The 14755-nt window shown below is 40.1% G+C and overlaps 1 protein-coding gene across 2 annotated transcripts in view; it reads left to right on the plus strand.

Annotated features, from left to right (window-relative positions):
- GEMIN5 (gem nuclear organelle associated protein 5) overlaps positions 1 to 14755 on the plus strand; it is a 127052-nt gene that overhangs the window by 32495 nt on the left and 79802 nt on the right. For both annotated transcript variants that reach the window (XM_040345087.1, XM_040345088.1), the window contains exons 7-12: positions 1247 to 1379; positions 4586 to 4748; positions 7740 to 7952; positions 11571 to 11656; positions 13620 to 13702; positions 13782 to 13918. In XM_040345087.1, coding sequence (XP_040201021.1) covers positions 1247 to 1379; positions 4586 to 4748; positions 7740 to 7952; positions 11571 to 11656; positions 13620 to 13702; positions 13782 to 13918 — 815 coding nt within the window. The remainder of the gene's footprint in view (positions 1 to 1246; positions 1380 to 4585; positions 4749 to 7739; positions 7953 to 11570; positions 11657 to 13619; positions 13703 to 13781; positions 13919 to 14755) is intronic.

A 14755-nucleotide genomic window follows, 5' to 3' on the forward strand; every position in this document is an offset into this window, starting at 1 on the left:
CATGTAATAATTGACTAACTGCTTCCATGTTACAAGAGCATTTAAATGACCGATGCCATGTTAAAACACACTGCAGGTGAACAAGACCACTTTGTCAGCACACATTTGATAGTGCAGAGCAGAAGGAAAAATCTATACTTTTTTTGTAGAATATTTTTTTTTTTAAATACTCCAAGAACAATATATTGCAGCTTACCAGTTCTCAGATGTGGTGGCTGCATTAGTTTTACCTTTTTTTTTATTTTTTTTTTAATTCATTGGCTTTTTATAATATTCTGAATAGAGTTAAATCTGAAAATGATACCTTCTGCTTTTGGCACTGTCCTCCTTAAACACCACATTTTTTTATTGTTGCCTATGATACCTTTGTGAAGACAACTTTAGATTGCTTCTTGTCCCATGGCAATAGGACAAGAAATGAGGGTAGCTGTTGTGACCATGACAGGAGGACGCAAATAGTAATGTAATATCTAGAGCCAAACTGTTTTGTATTAGATGGAGTAGGGAAGAATTCAAACCCCTGACATTATTTTTTGTCACCTATGACCCATTGAGGAAATATCCTGTAATTTTTTGTCCCAAAACCGGAAGCAATAGGAAATCTTTCCAAAGTAAGGGAACAGAGTGTTCCCATAGGAAGAGTTTCTCTTTAGGGCCAGTTCACACCACATGCATTCCAGTTCGTTTTTGTTTTTTTCATCAAAAACGCATGAAAAGTAGGTTATATGGTTTCCAATGGCAAAGGTTCAAACCAGTGCGGTTAGTGCCAGGGCGTTCCAGTTCCAGGAAAAAAAGTAGAACATGCTGCATTTTTCCTGCACTGGACTGTAATGGAACTTGATAAACGCTTCAAAAATTCACCAGAAGGCACTGGAATTCACTAAAACACACTGGACCCTAGTAGAGTGGGGGAAAAAAAACAGGGACAAAAAACATCTAGAATGCATCCATAAACATGTTAAAAACGCACATGCAGAAACGCACCTGAAACAGATATAGTGTGCGTTTTTTGTGGTGTGAACCAGCCCTCATTCCTGTTCGGGTGTCAACTAAAAAATTTGGATTTTTGTCAGTCTTTGTGACAATGGTAACAAGAAAAACTTGACAGGGGTTGCTAATGCTTCCCTAGTCCACCCAAAATGTAAAAAAAAAAAATACTTAAAAAAAAACGTGGTGTTGTATGTTTTCATTGGAGAGAGGCCTAATCACTTCCTGTTACTGTCTTTCTCCCTTTATGTTTTTTTAGGTGTTTCCACGCTCAAGTTGCCCTATTTGAAGCGCCGTGGAGGTGGCATTGATTCGGGCATCAAGGAGCGCCTATGGCTGACTCTCTACTGGCCACGTGGACATCCCAATCGGTTACTGTCCAGTTGTTTTGGGTTAGTAGTAAATAGATCTTTCTGAAGAATCAATTATTTTTCATGGGACATATCATTGTGGATTACACGGGTGACTTTATTTGCTAACATTTTAATTTTTTTATTTAATTTCATATTTTTGTTTAGCATAATATGTGTGTACTTCTGCCCTTCATTAGTTAGTGTTCTTTCTTTAAATGCACTAAATATATTCCAGGTGAACCACAAAAGAGTTGTTCAAAATGTGGCTTTAGGCACATTGTTAATCCTGGTTTTTCTCCCCTTGAGCAGAGGAAGAAAAAAACATTGCGTGTGTGCATGAGGCCTATGACATTTTAACAGTTTTTGTTTTGGATGCACTTGGAATGTATTTAGCCGATTTAAACTGTTTCTGCACAGATGTCTGTGAAATCAACGTCAAAATCGGGACTGACATGCAGGAGTGAAACTGTGTGAGTTCAGCTAAACTCTCACAGCTTCATTCCTGCAGCTCCGTGCGAACCAGGGCTTACAATTGGTTGAAAACTCTGTTTAGTTTCTCCAGATAATACAGCTGGTTTTATACATCCAGCTCCCTGCCACATCAGAGCGGCATCAATAGCCACAACATCACACGCTGTGCTTTAATTAATGTCAAAAACTTGGTGGTTGGGGACACAAAATCATAATTGGTGTGAGCCATAGTAGCTTCTCTGATTCAACAGGGAACTGTAAGTATAACTCCTGCTCTACTAGCTGGGAAAGCTAAACTAAGCATTTGTAACTGGTTTTAAGAGAACACATGGGGGGGGGGAATTACTAAAACTGGTGCACTCAGAATTTGGTGCAGCTGTGCATGGTACCCAATTGGCTTCTAACCTCACCTTGTTCAATTAAGCTTTGGCAACAAAACCTGGAAGCTGTTTTTTATGCAAAAGTGAGCCTTAGGCCAGGTTCACACTTGTCCGACAAACGCTCCGACACTGGGAGCTAATGTCGCATGACGTGTGAAAATCAATGTTTTCCTATGAGAGCTGTCTTAACTGGTCCGACACAAGTCGGTCCGACTTTGAAAATGCTCCCTGTACTAATTTGGTCCGACATTGATCCTACTTCAGCCCATTGAATATCATTGAAGTCGGATCAAAGTAGGAGCCTTGTCCTTACCATCCGACTTTTGACATCTGACATGTGATTACAGCAGCAGTAAAAGGAATTTATCTCACTCTGGGATTGTTTTGATTGGTCAAAGAACAAGTCATGAAGTCAGATCAAAGTAGTATCCTGTTCATGAAAGTCGGATGGATGTAGGATCAATGTAGGACCAATGTAGGATCAATGTCGCAGAGCAAAGTAGGATGAAAGTCGTGTAGTATAGTGTGAACCCAGCCTAAATGTGCATTCTCCAGCTTTAGTAAATAAACTCCATTGTTAAAGCTTAAATGACAGGGGTAATCGCAGAGCTATCCCAAGTTGTAAAAACTAAGATGCCCTGAGTTGGGCCAGCTAGTGCCCAGGGTTTTGCCATAATGTGCAAATGTGTACAGCATTATATCGGACTTATTTGCTAAAACGCCCCTTCCAGTGATGCAATAGCCGCAATCTGCCTCATTGCCTTTTCCTGATTTTCTTCCAGGTTTGGCATCTTCGGCTGGGGTAGAATGGTTTAACTCCGAGCATATGCATGGAGTTATTTTATCCCTGAACAAAGGGCATGCTGTTAATGTATACTAAGCTGCAAATTTGTGGCAGCAATATTTTTTTCCTAAGTTCCACTTTAAAGCAGAACTTTACCCATAACTTGATAAAAAAATTTCTCTAGAAAGGAACATATATTCCACATTATTAATTGTGCTTCCAAAATTAGTGTGTGCTGTAAATTGAATCCAGCATTGCTCCTGTTTCTTCTTACTGGAGGCTTACTGGAGGCTTCCATTTTACTGAGGCCCAGAGCCCCTAAAACGGCAGTAAATCAGTAAGTGGAACTAAACCCATTGATTTAATGGTTTCAAAAAACAGTTACGTTCCTGGAATGCTGTAAATTGATAACTGTCACATTTGGTTGTTTCCTCAACCAAACTCAAACCATCAAATGGCTGGTCTCATAAATGATCACGTGCAGCACCATGGCAGTTGCAGATCAAACAGAAGCAACTTCCTTGGCTGTAAAGGATAGGAGGCTGTAATTCCGCTTTAAAGTGGAACTTTACCCATAACAACTTGATAAAAAATTTTCTTTGCGAGGGTCATACATTCCACATTAATAATTATGCTACCAAAATTAGTGTGCGCTGTGAATTTCCACCAGCATTGCTTCTGTTTCTTCTTGCTGGAAGTCTCTATTTTTGCTGAAGCCCAAAGCCCCTGAGTAGCAGTAAAACATAAAGCGGAACTAAACCCATTTATTTAACAGCTTAAAAAAACAGGACATCCCTGGAATGCTGGCATTGCTAACTGTCCCATTTTCTTGTGTACTCAACCAAACTGTCAAACAATCAAATGGCTGGTGTCAGAACGGATCAAATGTGCAGCACCATGGCAGTTGCAGATCAAATGGAAGTGACTTCCTTGGCTGTAAAGGATAGGAGGTTTTCATTGTGCTTTAAGACTAAAAATGGAGAGCATGTGCAGAGCAGGGCGAGACAGTGTATTACTGTGTTTTAAACAGTATAAGCACTTATCTTTAATGTTTTACAAAGCTACACCTGCAAAAGAGACCAGCCTGAAGTTATCCAGCAGGACTTGATTTTCCACTTTAAAGAAAATTATTGTTGCCAGCAACAATTAGACTCCTTTCAATGCCTAACATTCTGTGGAAGATGAACAGAAGTATCTGGTTCAGGGGTAGCCAAGATCAGCACTCCAGCTGTGGTAAAACAATGAATCCCATCATCCCTCTGGGAGTCATGCCATTGGCTGACAGTCTTGCAGTACCTCATGCGACTTGTAGTTCCACAACAGCTTAAGTTCCGAGGTTGCCTACACCTGATCTGGTTGATTTGCTCTTGGCAAAATAGACAGTTTAAGGCAACTTAGAAAAGCAGCACAGTAGTGATCTCGACAATTCTCACTCCAAATCTGGTGAGACAAGCAGTCGGAGGTAGCTGTAAATCGCAGACAGCAGAATTTACAGTTTGAAAGCTGTACACAAAAGCCTAGGCACGGTCCCATGTCAGGAAGAGCACTGCTAATTTTTAGGATATGTTATCTGAATAAAGCAATTTAAGTGTATTCTATTTCATCTACAGGGGGGAGATACTCGTATGGGATTTGGCAAGATCTGGAAAACAAAAATGGAGTCTCTTGGGCTCTTCAGAGGGACAAAACCATACCCGAATTGTTTTTAATCTTTGTTCTCTTGTGACGGAAGAAGGGAGGGAACTGCTCCTATCTACATCTATGGATCGAGATGTAAGTTTCAAAGTCTTTTCTTTTGATTAGCGCATAGGTTTGTTCCATGAAGCTCTTGAGTATGCAGTATCTTGGATTGTTTAATCCATTCAAATATTTAAGGAAAAGAAGGCCAGAACAATATTGCACAGTAGTACAGCATAGCGTTGTTTTCTGTATAATGTATTTTCTATGCAAGTTCAAATATCTGTCTGACAAACTATGATGGAATAGAGACAAGTAAAATGACACTTGTCTGCACTAAGCCTGAGAGTGGGCATACTTGCTTTGAAATATGGACAGATGTCCCACAGAGAAAGCTGGCTGCTTCTTCTCAAACATGCCTGGGACCTGCTGTGGTGTCAACACATAGCTTAGCCAGTTTAGCATAGCAGTGCATAAACATTTAACACCTTTCTCTGTATTTTCTATAAGATGAGCGAATGATGGTGCCTCCAAAGCTGGCCATGGATGGATCAGAATTTAGCTGGTTCAGCAGGGACCGGCTAAAGTTCGATCCATATGGCCATATTCTCTAGACATTTATTGGAGGGCACGGCAGACCCCTGGGATATAAGCTCTGCCCCTAACTGGGTTAATACTGTGCAAAAAAAAATGCATTGATCTTCCCCCTGTAGGTGGCATCTTCTGTGTAACGGGAGGGCCCGTGGAACCCAGAAGCTCTTAGAAAGTATGAGCCAGAAAATAATAGACATTCAGAATATATCTTGGATTGCTTTAACATGGGTCTGTAATTCACAATATATTCCAGGATATCTGTAAAGAACTATTACTGTTTGTTGATTCTGAACTCAATAGGTTAATTGAAAGAGTGACTCATTCATAATGTGGGGACACAAGCTGTTGGGTGCTAATGCCATCAACTCCAGCCCACCTGTCTGTTGTGATGTAAAGGAATCTAGGATGGCTTCTGAGGATTCTTTCATTGTGGCTTGTGCTAATTGACCCTGTATTGTGTGAAGGAGTCCTGTGATAATGTGTATTGTAAGTTAGCAGACAACCTAAAGGTCAGGCGTCTGAGTCATCAGCTGTAGTTAATTAGCTCATGTAAATTTGGTCAGGGCCCAGAGTCAGGGTGTCTACTAGAAGGATTAAGGATGATGTGTATTGGGGGGGGGGGGGGCTCATTCGGTACCATTGTGTGATGTTGTGTGTTGTTCAGTATTCTCAAGTGTATAAAAAAAGGGACCGTTTCCTTTCAATAAATCCATTCCTGTTGAACCTCAAACAGAGCTGTGTGTCTAGTTAATGGGGGAATTCTTATGGGTCGTGTTCGCCGGATTGTGGAGTGTCGGTAGCTGCCTTGTGTTCGGGAATGGAATATCTTAAACGGCTTTAACCCCTCTCCCATTTTGGGTGCCGTTACACTCTGTAATGTTTTAGACAAGTTTTAGCTTGGTGTCTTAGGAGGTAGGACATGTTAGGATTCAAAGTAGAGAGTCAGTTGATTTTTCAGCTTTTAACTGGTGCATAAATGGAACCACCTCCTAAGTGAGTTCCCTCTGTCCCTCTCCCTGGGAGTTTTGTACTGGCTCTTCTCTTAAAGGGTAAGTTCACCTTTACAAAAATATCTGTAAGGTGAGCTTACACAGGACCCCCTTCTCTCCTAGCAGAAATCACCCCATTAGCACAAATTCTCATTCTCAGCATACATCCGCTTTCCTCAGCCCCTTACCCTAGCACAAATCCTCCCTACTAGCAAAAATCTATTCTTAACCTCCCCCAGATCAACCATAGTAGCACAAATCCTCTCCTTCCCCAATCCCCCTCATCATCTTGTCACGCAATTGTTGAGGAGGAACCTATCGGAAGATTCCCTCGGCTTTGACTATTTTGGCAGGCAGCCGGCTGGGAGAGATTCCGGCTGCTACAGGGGTATGGCTTCACCGTGTCCAGGTTATGATGCAAGTTGCAGGAAAATGTCTTTATGTTTTTTTTCATAATAGGAACACATTTAGCATATATAGTTGTAATTTTTAGGGGATTTTGTATTTCCTCTATTTTTTAGCCTTTAGCTCTGATGAAGAGGGAGTACTGAGTTTCGGAAACATGTTGGCTGTTGCAAAATGAAATCTTTAGAAGGTTGTACAGGCTAATGTGGTACTCGCACCCTTTCAACACTTTCATTCTATATTGAGACCTATCACTTAAGAATTGATTTGTGAATAAGGGCTTTGTAATGACTGCAAAAGGAGTGTACATGTGGCGTGGGAAATCTGAGAGAGATCACCTTGACCTTCTGAGTTATACAAGAAGCCACTAAGGCCCCTTTCACACTTGTACGACTTGTCCCATGGTTTGGGACTGCAAAGTAGCATGACAAGTCGTTCCCCATGATTTCCAATGGCAACCATTCATATTAGTACGACTTCAAGTCATGCCTACTTCAAAGTAGTCCCTGTACTACTTTGGTCCAACTTTGATGCGAGTTACAGAGGCATTCCCTGCAATCATGTCAAAATCACGGCCTCAAAATTGCGGCAAAATCGTGTGACTTTGAAGTTGCAATAGTATGAAAGGGGCCTAAGCAAATAATTCAAGCAGTATCCACTAAAATAGAAAATATTAGTATTGAGTGCACTTTTATTTATAATTTTTTATTTGTTTTGCTTAAAGGGGTTGTAAAGGTTCATCTTTTATTTTCTTAAATAGATTCCTTTAAGCTAGTGCTTTGTTGGTTCACTTACCTTTTCCTTCAATTTCCCATCTAAATGTTTTTTTTCTTTGTCTGAATTTCTCACTTCCTGTTTCTCCTCAGTAAGCTTTCCACCATCATCCGAGCGGTGGAAAGTCATTTAGAACAGTTTACTGAGGAGGAACAGGAAGTGAGAAATTCAGACAAAGGGTAAGTGAACCAACAATGCACTAGCTTAAAGGAACCTATTTAGAAAATAAAAAACGAACCTTTACAACACCTTTAAGAATAAAAAGGAATTTCTTTATGCCATGTGTGTTTTTTTTCTTCTTCTTTAATACTTGGATTTTGTGCAGGTGAAATGTTGGGATCTGGGCTCCCTTTCTTGCTGTTGGTCATTGAGTTCCCTGGGTGGCTTTGTGTACAGCTTGGCTTTCTCCCCTGTGGCTGCTGGATGTCTGGCCATTGGAGTAGGTGACAGCATGATCCGTGTGTGGAACACCATGTCTGTGGTGAACTCGTATGATGTGAAGACAATGTGGCAAAGCATCAGGTCTAAAGTCACTGCAGTAAGTGGTTTAATAACTTTTTTTTTTTTACATGGCATGTTCATCAGAGAACACTGAAGATCTTTGGAAAATGTGTATGACAATTCTCAGAACATTCAAATGTTGTTCAAAAGATTTTGCTTGAATCTTCTCAAAAACAAATGTCTATTTGGCAGTAATGATTAGAAGAACTAACAAAATTTATTTGAACATTCTTTTCCTAAGAATTTCCGTTAAAACTTTTACCCATCTGTGGTCCGCTTAAAAGACCTAGATAAAAGCAGCCATCTGCTGATTAATAGGAGGGCATGTGTAGCTGGGGCTCATTCATGTTGTTTAGTGTGTGGGCAGCAGTTCATTTTGGGCCACTTTGACATGCAACAGGGAGCAATGTGATGCCTGTTTTATAGAATCACACAGCTCCTTTTTTTCCCCAAAAACTTTTTTTTATTGATTTTCAACAAAATATACATTTAAAACAACAGCAGCCAAACGCTGGGTCGGTGATAGGCCAACATGGCCCAAAAACTCAACCAGTACAGGTACTAACATTGTCTATCTAACATTAGTACTGTCTACTTGGAACACCTAAAGACAAATAAACAAGAAAAACCCTCCCAGTATAAATACAGCTGTTCTGTGAAGCCCTCAGAGGTTTGTTAGAAAACCTTGGTGAACAAACAGCATCATGAAGGCCAAGGAACACACCAGACAGGTCAGGAATAAAGCTGTGGAGAAGCCTAAAGCAGGCCTAGGTTTTAAAAAAAATATCTCAAGCTTTGAACATCTCACTGAACACTGTTCAATCCATCATCTGAAAATTGAGATAGTATGCAAACCTACCAATCATGGCTGTCCACCTAAACTGACAGGCCGGGCAAGGAGAGCATTAATCAGAGAAGCAGCCAAGAGGCCCATTGTAACTCTGGAGGAGCTGCAGAGAGCCCATGCTCAGGTGGGAGAATCTGTCCACAGGACAACTATTAGTGCACTCCACAAATCTGGGCTTTATGGAAAAGTTGCAAGAAGAGAGCCATTATTGAAAGAAAGTCATAAGAAGTGCAGTTTGTGAGAAGCCATGTGGACGACACGGCAAACATGTGGAAGAAGGTGCTCTGATCAGCTGAGACCAAAATTTTACTTTTTGGCCTAAAAGCAAAACACTGTGTGTGGCAGAAAACTAACACTGCACATCACCCTGAACACATCATCCCCACCGTGAAACATGGTGGTGGCAGTGTCATGTTGTGGGGATGCTTTCTTCAGCAGAGAAAGGAAAGCTGGTCCGAGTTGATGGAAGATGGATGGAGCCAAATACAGGGTAATCTTAGAAGAAAACCTGTAAGAGTCTGCAAAAGACTTGGGACTGGGGCAGAGTTTCACCTTCTAGCAGGACATCAACTAATCCCTAAACATACAGCCCAGAGGTACAATGAAATGGTTTAGAACAAAGCATATTCATGTGTTAGAATGGCCAAAGTCCAGACCTAAATCCAATTGAGAATCTGGGGCATAACTTGGAAATTGCTCTCCATCCATCCAATCTAACGGAGCTCGAGTCATTTTGCAAAGAAGAATGGGCAAAAATGTCACTCTCTAGTTGTGCAAAGCTGAAAGAGACATATTCGAAAAGGCTGTAATTGCAGCGAAAGGTGGTTCTACAAAGTATTGACTCATGGGGGCTGAATACAAATGCACACCACATTTTTCAGATATTTTTTTTATTTGTAAAAAATGTTGAAAACCATTTAACATTTTGCTTCCACTTCACAATTATGTACCACTTTGTGTTGGTCTATCACATAAAATTCCAATAAAATACATTTACGTTTTTTTGTTGTAACATGACAAAATGTGGAGAATTTCAAGGGGTATGAGTATTTTTTAAGGCACAGTAGATAGATAGATCGGATTTATTGTCATTGCAAGTAAAATTTACAACAAACTTTTGAAAAGGTAATTCTTTACAAATTTTTTTAAAAGCACAGGCAAACTACACTTATACATCCATAAAACATTATACAAAAACTAGTTGTTGCTAAACTTGAATTTAATATTTCCATGTATTGCCTTAATAGCCCGCATAAAGAAGCTCTCTAAACCTATTTGTTTCAACTTTAATATCCCTCTAACTTCTGCCTGACAGTAGTAATTCAAATAAGTGATAGCAAGGATGGAATAAATCCTATATTTTCTCTGCTCTACAAAAACATTGAGAGTCATACATTTCTGCGAGGGATGAGAGTTTACAACCCACTATTTTCTGTGCAGATAGAACTATTTGCTAAAGAGTGTTTCTGTTGACTACGGTATAATTTGGGTACGATACTAAAATACACTCTCGATTAAAGAGTAGTAGTAGATTAGTATTCTGAGAATGTATAATCGTTGCCGAGTTATTTTTTTTAACAATGGCACGTACATTTACTGACCACAAAAAACTCTCTGAAATATACGGTATACACATATGTTCAACCTTAAAGGGGTTGTAAAGGAAAACATTTTTTTCCCCTAAATAGCTTCCTTTACCTTAGTGCAGTCCTCCTTCACAAAAGACCACTTATTTTAAGTGATTTGGAGTGCGGCTGTCCAGTTTTTTCCTCTCATTTGCCTCCTTCACTTACCTCATCCTTTGATTTTGCTTTTAAATATCCTACTTTCTTCTGAGAAATCCTCACTTCATGTTCTTCTGTCTGTAACTCCACACAGTAATGCAAGGCTTTCTCCCTGGTGTGGAGAAAGCCTCTTGAGGGGGGAGGGGGCGAGCAGGCAAGTCAGGACACTCTCTACTTTGCAGATAGAGAAAGGAGCTGTGTGTTAGTGGACGTCCTGACACTCCTGCTCGCCCCCTCCCCCCTCAAGAGGCTTCTTCCACACCAGGAATAAAGCCTCACATTACTGTGTGTAGTTACAGACAGAAGAACAGGAAGTGAGGATTTCTCAGAAGAAATAAGGACATTTAAAAGCAAAATCGAAGGATGAGGTAAGTGAAGGAGGACTGCACTAAGGTAAAGGTAAAATGTTTTTCCTTTACAACCCCTTTAATAAAAGGTGGAGTTATTTCAGTCATGTTTTTCCTAAAATCTAAAGCTAGCTCTTTAGTGTTTCTCACGTTTTCAGGCTTAAATGATTTGCTGCACACCACTCTACTATCTTTCCAACCTCTGATCTATAGAATTCCACATCCCCTCCTTTAATGCAAGTGACTACTGAAGTACCGGTATATTCAATTAGTCAATTTAATAATGCTACTTGTACAGTAGTATGAGGTACAGTCGTAGGCATAAAGAAAGGGTTTGACAGCTAGTAGGCATGTAACGTGATGGCTGGTGCCAACGAATAAATTATGTTTATTACCGCATTTTTAGCACCGGGCATCTTTTTAATTTGTTTTATAACACAGCACCTATAATAAAAAACTTAATAACTTTTGGTTGCAAAGTCTTAAGAATTGCCTTGGTTTAATGGGGTAAAAAAAGGGTGGTAAAAAAGGTTTGATTATGGGGTAAATTCTGGTCCTGTAAAAGACTACCTGTTTGGGAAATTACAGCTGGATATTGAAAATGGCATAAAATGGCAGATAACAGCAGACAATGAGTCACATATTTTGTTCTCTTTTACCTTTCTTGCTTTCTTTAGCTTTCCTGGCATCCCACCAAAGAGGGTAGCCTGGCATTTGGTACTGATGATGGCAAGGTTGGAATTTATGAAGTCTTCTCAAGCAAGTAAGAAAAATGCACTGCACTATTGTTAGGGTGGATATCCAGGCAAGCAGCTGGAGGCTCCAAGCGACATTCCAAATTGAGCAGCCTATGATGCAATAGAACCAATTTAAAATTGACTATAACACATTAGTATGGAAACAAATATGCAGAGGATACTGAAGTTTTGTTCCCCTCAAGGGTTTAGTTTCCCTTTTTGTTACTGAAGCCTGACTTTTTCTGACTTTATGGCTAAGCCCTGCCATCCGCCCTTCCAGGGGCAAAATAGAGCACACTCATTGGACAGGTGGTGGTATTTGATGAAGTTTAGTCATTAAAGTAGATGTCACAATGTACAGTATAAGATTTCCTATCATCTGTGCCCAGTCTTGCCACAACAAGTTAATCCAGCTCTGAGCAATCCTCTTTTATTGTTCAGTGAAATAAAACGGACTTACAGAGAAAAATCTTAGTCCGTTCTGCCCCCTTGCTGTGAGTGACAGGTTATTTACATATCTCATGCACTAGCCTGGAGACGGGCATTATTTTTTAATTTCCACCCCCACTCCTTTTCTGAAGTCATGTGGTTACTTTTCTGCATTTTGACTGGATGTTAGTGATCATAGCAGAATTTAGTTTAAAGAAGTACAAAAAAATGCATGTTGACAAGGGGAGTGTAGAGGTGGGTGGGGAGTCTACTGATATCACGACTTTACCCACCAAGCTCCAGACCACAGATCCACCCACAGAATCTGCAGTTTTTCAGTTCTTATAACAGACAGAGGGGAGACATTTGACAGGTAAGGATACATGCAGGAGGCATCTATATCCTTATAGATCAGCACTATGGCAGTAGTTTAGAAAAGATGAGTGGGTTTACATCCACTTTAAGTCAATGAGAGTCGGGCTGTAGTGAAAGCACACACAGTAGGCTTTTCTAGCTAAAAAAGATAATAGTCGGGATCTTGCGGTGTCTGGTCCAAGCTGGACTTGTACTTTAAAAGTATAAAATGTAAGCATGTTTATTTTAAGAGTAGTTTAAGAAGAAAACATGCACAATGTCTGTCTGTTCCAGCTATGGCCAATGGAGCCCAAACAAGAGCCAGAGCAGCCCTCCCTCTTACTCCTTTAGGTACTTCACTCTGTCAATAAACATAATGCAAAGTATCTAAATGAGATGTGTGTACACTTCAGTAGAGTTGCTCCTGAGTTTTTAGTTGCCTCCTAAAACAGTGGGTGAAGGGCCACTTTGGCTGAACTCTGCAGTAGCTAAAAGTGGAATCTAAAAACTATATGAAATAGTTACTTCCTTGATACACTAAAGCAATCTTCTATGTAAAGAAACCCCAGTCAAATATTGGGTATAAGAAGTGAGACATTGGAAATTCCACACTGCAGGCTTGCGACGTGTACACATTGCTAGATGCATGGTGTGGTGATGCAGGAGGATCGCCCCTATGATTTTTTTTTTTTTTATTACAGATCTCTTTATAGCGCTGAAAGTTTCTGCAGCACTTTACATATTGTACATTCAAATCAGCCCCTGCCCTTAAGTATCTTACAATCAGGTTTTTATCTTGCATGCATACAACTAGTAGGGCTAAATTAGAAGCCAATTACCCTACCAGCGTGTCTTTGAAAAGTAAATGGATGAAACCCACGCAGACGCAGGGAGAACATGCAAATTCAATGCAGGTAATGTCTTGGTTCACGCCAAGGACCCTAGCACTGAAAGGCTGGAGTGATAACAGTAAGCCATTCTTCGCAGTGTCTCCTGTACATGGCCAGTGGGTGGGGCTTTCCAAAGTTGGGTAGTGCTACTAATATTCGAAATCCGTGAAAATAATAAATAAGCCAGTATTTGTGGATTACTATAAATGTTTTTTATTCATGGTTTCGATTTTACATTCTGTCTGGTGTTCATGTTTAATCTGTACAATGGCAAGAGGAAGACAGTTGGTGAATTTTCTCCCTTTAATCTCTCTAGGCCCCCACAGATCTCTAGCACTTATCATAGAAAGACTGTGTACTCAATGTGCTGGGGTCCACCACTTCCCCCATTTTCATCTGGTGAGTTTACAGTTATTATAAACTGAATGCTATCTTTAATAATGTGATAAAAAGCTAATTTGTGACAAACCACCTACAGGAGCAGAAGGGGACGGACCTTCATTCACTCTGTACAGCTGTGGCGGAGAAGGTATCATCTTCCAGCATCATCCCTGGAAACTTACCTCCGAGGCTCAGGATATTAACAAGCTGATCCAAGACACCAATAACATTATGGTGAGTCTTCATTGTCATTCACAGTCCACTAGGGGGAAAATTTACAGTACAACAGGTTGATGTGGCATGCTAGTTTTCCCAGATAATACAGACTTTAAAAATTTACAATAACAATAAAGGCCATTTCTACTGAAAGCATCCGTGCATATGTTGTTTAGAAAGAATATTTGGAAATTGTCATTAATTTCCTATATTAGAAATTTAAAGGGCCAGTCCACTTAAATTAATATATATTTTAATAGTACAGTACAGGACACGGGCTGGATACTCATTTACCTTGGGTTATAGGTGATTACCTAAAAGTGATTGGACATTGGCAAACATTTTGGACATGCCCCCTGGGCATATCCCTATAATCCTACCCCATTCTGCGAGACCTCCATTTTTTTTTTTTTTTTTTTGTTTAGGTGATGGACCTCTTCTCCCTTATGGAGAAGTTCTCTATGCTTAACTAGCTTTCTTTATTTTATTTCATATTCTTCAGTCAACTCTTCACTGCCTTCTACTATAACATTAGAAGCAGTGTATCCGAATCAGTGAAATCTCAGGCAGAATGTCGGCTGAATACGGGTCACAGGAGTGCAGAGCTAAGTGTTGTTGTCCTGTGAACTATAGGAAAGTAAGGCCAAAAGAGCCCTACTTCTTCTTTAACACTGGTCTCTGCATCCAATTCTGGTTTGATCTAAGGCATACAAGTGGCCTATCTGACCAAGGCAGACTTATCTTTTCAGACTTTCTTGGGCAGTTAACCATAATACAATCATCAACCATCCACACCTTCTCCTGAGTTGGAAGTAATTATACCTGCTTTAGGCTGGGTACACACTTGTCCTACAA

Source organism: Rana temporaria, chromosome 3 (genome assembly GCF_905171775.1).
Source record: "Rana temporaria chromosome 3, aRanTem1.1, whole genome shotgun sequence".
Taxonomy (NCBI): Eukaryota; Metazoa; Chordata; class Amphibia; order Anura; family Ranidae; genus Rana; species Rana temporaria.